The following is a 6,193-nucleotide window of genomic DNA, read 5'->3' on the forward strand; positions in this document are numbered from 1 at the left end:
AACCAACAGGAGGAGAGCTAGTAACGTTAGCAGCACCGCTAACGGCTAACCAACAGGAGGAGAGCTAGTAACGTTAGCAGCACCGCTAACGGCTAACCAACGGAGGTTCACTTCAGTTACATTATGATGCCTTCAGGCTCTGCTCAGTGAACATGAGTACTGGCTGAAGGTACATTATAACGTTATCATGATGTGTTCACATGTCATCTGTAAAATGTAGTTTTAGTGATAAACTTGAATAAATACAGTAGTTTCAAGAAGATGTTTTCACATGAATATAAAATAGATATTAGAGATGAATTATGAGCTGTTTAACTTCTAACACAAGCTCTAAACACATTATTATACTTCATTAATAATAATTATGAAGAGATTTGTTTTATCAATAATACATTCTTTTATTTCCTTATTTGAATTGTGTGTTTTTATGCTCAAACATTATAGATGATTATAACAAAGTGACTCGCTCTGAACGGTGAGTTTTATGATCCGTTACACCTCTATTTAAATAGTTTTATAGCACACAGTCGTCAACTTTAATCAAATAAAACGTAACTTACCAACACTGGTGGCTAGTGAAACATGCTGAGTGGCTAGTCACTTTGAAAACTACAGAGGCTGGTGAGAATAAAAAAGTAATGTTACGTCCTGATTGTGTGGAGATTTTCCCACCTGTCAGCCAGCTTCCCAGAGAACACCGAGGGGTTGGGTAACAGGGCCAAAGGGAGGACCTGGACGTAGACCAGGACGTCGGCGGGGTTCTGCAGGATCACCTCCTCTTCCTGCAGAGACACAGACAGACAGACAGACGTCAATAAAGACATTTCCTGCATTGTGTTGCAGCAGCAGAGGTCTGGTGGGTTTCTACTCACGGAGGAGCCGTTTGTGTTGGTCAGAGGAAACAGGATTCTCTGGGAGGAGTTGACCAGCGAGGGCCAGCTCAGGTGAGCCGTGATTTTAGCTTGAACATTCTTCTGGAGGTCCGTGTTGACCTCGAAGACGGCTTCGATGCTTCAGTGAGAACAGAAGAGAACATCTTGTGACAAGGGAACTAATTTACCAAGAAGAAATGTGATGTCTGGAGCCCAAAGATCTCTGGATCCAGACTCCTGATGGACGTACTTGTGGCCCGATCGCTCTTTGAGCTCCTTCCATCTCCGGAGGAGTTTCTGGTGGAGATCGACGTCGGCGTCCCAGATGTCCTCCTGTAAGGCCAGACCATGAGGTTTGGACTCGGCTGTGAAAAGGATGAGTTTTGTTTTATTTTGACTCTTGCTCTCTGAGATGTATAAGATGGTGCACTAGGGCCATTGTAGGGAAAAAACTTTAACAAATTAATTGAATAAAATCTGAATTTACGAGATTAAAGTCATACATTTGCAAAAAGGACGAGCTCTGAGTGAAGAGAAAGGTTGTTAAATAACATAAATAAATACCAACATCATGTATTTTGCACTGTGATGAAGTTGATCCAACCTCAAAAAGTGAAGCGATGTGGTTCCTTGACCAATAAATATAGATATACACTGTATATCTATATTTATTTCTGAGTTTCTCAAATGTATGACGACATAATCTCGGAGAATATCAAAGTTGTTTTCATGCAAATTAAAAAAGAAAGTTATTCAAAGTTTTCTATGAATTATAACCGCATCCCCTTCGTGATTGTTATTATTTTATATTCCTACAATGGCCGTAGATTTAAATGTCACACACACTCAAACAACTTACATTTAAGCACAAAAGGCAGCCCCACATAACAGTGATCACCACACTGCAAGCTGGCGTCAAAATAAATATTTGCCACCTGAAGAAGATGAAGGAAAGAAAAAGAAGAATAAGTTTTTCTGTTTGGTACGGACGCTAAAGGCTCGCTGGTGTTTGCTCAGCGAGGACGAGGCTCTACCTTGGATTTACGTCGAGGCTCCAGCTCGTCTTTGTTGTTGCGGAGCCGTTTGTAGTAGAACCGTATATCTTCAGTCAGAGAGCGGATCTGCTGCAGCCTCACTTTCTGAGTGAAGGAGCTCTGAATACTGAAGCTCTGGTGGACGACTTTACCCTGAGGGGGAAAAACTCACTTATAAAGACGTGTTTTTACAGGAACATCGGCTTTACAGAGGTTAGTGTTACTTACTGGAAATGAAGATGGCAGAACGATGTGCTTGGGAGAGCTGTTTAATGTTCCCACAGCAATGAGCGCTCTCACTGGGAGGGTTAATATCTGAGGAGACAGAAAGTCACCATGATGCCGAATGCTCCGTCTTTAAACACAGACCGGAGGACGACTCCACCTACCTCATAATCTGTGGTGATGTGCACGGCTCCGTCGTACGTGCCCTCCAGCGCTTTGGCCACAAGAGTCACTCTGAACGCTGCGTAGTAGCCTGGTGCCAATATGACCTTTGTAGCGACAGAAACACACGGATCACTTATCTATTGTAACGCAAAACAACCGCAGGCTAAAGATTCTCAACACCAGGAAGCTGAAAAATATCAGAAATAAAAATGTGTCAACTTAGAGTCAAACAGACCATAAAGCAGGGGATGCTTTAGGGCGGGGCTACACGCTGATTGACAGGTCTCTAATAGACCATAAAGCAGGGGATGCTTTATGGTCTTTACGGATAGACCATAAAGCAGGGGATGCTTTAGGGCGGGGCTACACGCTGATTGACAGGTCTCTAATAGACCATAAAGCAGGGGATGCTTTAGGGCGGGGCTACACAGTGATTGACAGGCGGTCTGGAAGCTGTCCGTGTTTTCGTCTGACGACTTTAACTCTTTCACTGTGTGTTGAACTGTCAAACTAAAGGGTGACTACGTCCACTTCTCATAGGCAGTCTGTGGTAATGACATCCAACACTACAACACTATAATAATAATAATAATAATAATAACTAGAAAATTCCTAAACTTTTTTGACAGTGTGGCTTCTACTGCCCAAAGAAATCGCAATATATACACACGCCAATGTTACCGGTAGTGTCATTCAGGTTCAATTGAGATAGCGCTACTCTCTTTTCTGCATTTTAGATTCATACTCTTGGATTGAATCTTGTATTTGTGGGGCTTTTATTTTGAAAGGGTGGGACTGGGTGGGTGAGAGAGGAGACAGAATCATAATGTTTGACACTAAAAGTGTCAAACAAACGTGAAAAATACATCAAAACGTGCGGCCTGATCGGGAATAGTGTGCCATCTATTTTTCGGAGAGATTCGCCCAGCGGTTTCCCCAAAAATCCCCAAAAACTGAGCAAAGTTTCTCCATTCACTTGAATGGGGTTCCGGCGTGAAGAGAGCTAAAAAAACACTTAACTTTGGGCCCATATTGACGAGCCGTACTTTAACGTAGAAACATGATTCAAAGTTTGAAACGTAGACAAAACTCTGCACTTTATTGAGCCAAAGGGACATTTTGATAGCTAGCACAGTTTTCATGAAGTCACAGATTAAGTTTCAGGAACATTTTGGGTCAGTTTCAGATTTTATAATGGGTGTGTATTGCACGGCTCGTTAAGAGCTAGAGTGATGACATCACGCTCAGAGTGGAGCGGAGCAGGAAAATATTCTGTGATTTTTCCAAACAAATTGCTCCAGCTCCCACAATGTTTACTCTTTATTCACCATTTTGGCCAAAAAGCTTGGAAATGTTGTGCTGGTCGCAGTAAAGTATCTGTGGAATCCAACGGACTTACACATTTGGCTCAAAGAGCCGCAGAGCGACATGAACTCCAACCAACTGCTCCATTAGACTCCATGTTAAATCTGACCAGTCATTTCTCAAAGAAAGCAGACGGTACCAGCTTTGCATATTGCTCTGGAGCTCACATTATTAACACCACAAACATAAAAAACACATCAGCGCGTTTGCCAGAGTCTTATCTTTCTCACGGTATCCATATTTTGGCACTCAGACTCCTGCTAATTTGTTAAAAGGAGGTTTTGTTCAAAATCACTGTTTACTGTAATGTTTCTTAATCAGTCTGCCTCTAACACCAGGTGCGTCCTCACCATGGCAACCAGTTACACTCTCTCTCTCTCTCTCTCTCCCCCCCCCCACACACACGACATGGAGATATTCAGTCAAAGGCATTGTTAGACCTCCTGTCTGTCTGTCTGTCTCTACACACATACACACATGATATTCAAGGAAAGATCATTAGACCTCCTGTCTTCCTGTCTCACTCACTCACTCAGTCTGTCTCCTCTCTGTCTGTCTCTCTCTCTGTGTCTCTCTCTATCATAGTCATTCAGGTCTTAGATATTTTTAGAGGACTTCCCCCCTCCCCCCATTTCAAATTAAAAGCCCCACAGAATGAATTCAAACTGGAATGCTTGTGATGAAGCCTCTCATTTTAGTGTCAAACATTATGATTCTGTCTCCTCTCCCCCTCTCTCACCCACCCAGTCCCACCCTTTCAAAATAAAAGCCCCACAAATATAAGAGTATGAATCTAAAATGCAGAAAAGAGAGTGGCGCTATCTGAATTGAACCTGAATGACACTACCGGTAACATTGGCGTGTGTATATATTGCGATTTCTTCGGGCAGTAGAAGCCACACTGTTAAAATTTCTTTAGGAATTTTCTAGTTATTATTATGATTAAGCCCGCAGGATTACAGTCAGTGTGGCTTTGTGGCACAAAGGCACACTGAATAATAATAACAGCAGCACAGCCTTAACAGAAGCTGAACATGAGCAGCTTCACAGAAGAAGTTCATGTCGGGTGTTGTGATAAAATAATCTCATTCAAACCTGTTGTGAAACTGTAATGAGATCGTATTTAGATAAAAAGCCTGGAGAAGTACCAGCTTCTCTGTTTGTGAGAATGCAACACTGTGTCAAAGTGAGAGGAGAAGTATGAGAAACAGGAAGTGTGTGTGTGTGTGTGTGTGTGTGTGTGTGTGTGTCGGGGATAAACATGCATCTGCAACAAACAAATTGAATTAAAGAATAAACTGCAGAGCTTCATTTATAACCGTGGGTTTGGTTTCACAATAACTATTCATTGTGTTGAACATTACTAGCATTACTAGTAATACTAGTATTATACTACTAGTTGAATTAGATTCCAGTGGTGGCTCTGCTTTCTGACTTGTGAGATCAAAACATTTCCAATAACTCCAGAGCGTTGGAAAGTCAATTATTATAAATGTTATCATTTCGAAACATTTCACAACATGTTTTTATGCAACATTCAGCTTCAGTCTGTATTTGTTGGCGCTTTGCCTTTAAGGAACTACATTTAGCGTGCGATCACAATCTGACGAGTTATAATCATCAAAGATAACTCCGATGAATCCCTTTATTACAATTGAGGACTTATTTTTAGGGGAATGACGTCTTTAAATATGACGACAGACATTCAGAGTTTCATTGTAAAACCTCAATAGAAGCTTTAATATATTAAGAAACGTGCGTCTTCTCCGGAGGAACATAGAGGCTGTAGTTTAAGAGAGACGATATGTTTTAACAACATGTTTACAGTGTGGTAGTAGTACCTTTATTTATTCTATGCTATTAGTACTCTTCGTCTCACCCTAACCAGACCCAACAGGTTGTGTTTTCTGCTGGACTTCATCAGTTGTGAAGTTTGTGATTTCTATAAATGTTCAGGACATAAAGCCGGCAGCAGACGGACACAGCAGAGGTCTTACCGTCTGCTGATGGGAGGCTGAGGTGTTCTGCAGCTCTCGTAGGCGACTCAGAGCCACTGTGGAGTTTCCTTTCTCCGTCCTCAGCAGCTCCATTGACAAACTGTCTCCTGTCACCAGCCAGGACTTGATCTCCAGCTGGAGGACACAAAGCCGTGAGATGAAGAAAGTAGTGATGAACAACGCAAGTATGTCGGCATGAAGGCTTTGTGTTGTGCCAGAGATATTTTAAGACACGAGTCAGCACTTTTAAAAGACCATGAAAAACGAAAACACAATGGGCTAGAGTGTCAAATGGATAAGACACAGGAAACAAACTGTTGATGTGTACTGTAGTGGTCTCACCTCTATAGGATTACTGTTGACCACCACAAACGTGATGCTGCTGGTGTCTGTTGCACTGCGAACCCCGAAGTCCAGGAGGTTCTCCTTCAGACTGGGAGGCAGGACCAGAGGCTGGAGACAGGAGACAAAGTATTAATACTGTGCAATAGTAGTACCCTTACTGTAACAGAGTATGTTTACAGTGTGGTAGTAG

At 42.1% G+C, this 6,193-nt stretch overlaps 1 protein-coding gene across 1 annotated transcript in view; it reads right to left on the reverse strand.

Moving 5' to 3' along the window:
- tmem131 (transmembrane protein 131) overlaps nucleotides 1-6,129 on the reverse strand; it is a gene marked incomplete at its 5' end in the record, with an annotated part of 10,382 nt that extends 4,253 nt beyond the window's left edge. The window contains 9 exons of the mRNA XM_031839450.1: nucleotides 673-782; nucleotides 873-1,011; nucleotides 1,123-1,237; nucleotides 1,732-1,807; nucleotides 1,907-2,059; nucleotides 2,135-2,221; nucleotides 2,296-2,400; nucleotides 5,659-5,793; nucleotides 6,001-6,129. Coding sequence (XP_031695310.1) covers nucleotides 673-782; nucleotides 873-1,011; nucleotides 1,123-1,237; nucleotides 1,732-1,807; nucleotides 1,907-2,059; nucleotides 2,135-2,221; nucleotides 2,296-2,400; nucleotides 5,659-5,793; nucleotides 6,001-6,129 — 1,049 coding nt within the window. The remainder of the gene's footprint in view (nucleotides 1-672; nucleotides 783-872; nucleotides 1,012-1,122; nucleotides 1,238-1,731; nucleotides 1,808-1,906; nucleotides 2,060-2,134; nucleotides 2,222-2,295; nucleotides 2,401-5,658; nucleotides 5,794-6,000) is intronic.
- Between the last annotated feature and the right edge of the window lie 64 nt (nucleotides 6,130-6,193).

The sequence above is a fragment of the Anarrhichthys ocellatus genome, unplaced genomic scaffold, assembly GCF_004355925.1.
Source record: "Anarrhichthys ocellatus isolate YVR2014 unplaced genomic scaffold, GSC_Weel_1.0 scaffold1619, whole genome shotgun sequence".
NCBI classification, from domain to species: Eukaryota; Metazoa; Chordata; class Actinopteri; order Perciformes; family Anarhichadidae; genus Anarrhichthys; species Anarrhichthys ocellatus.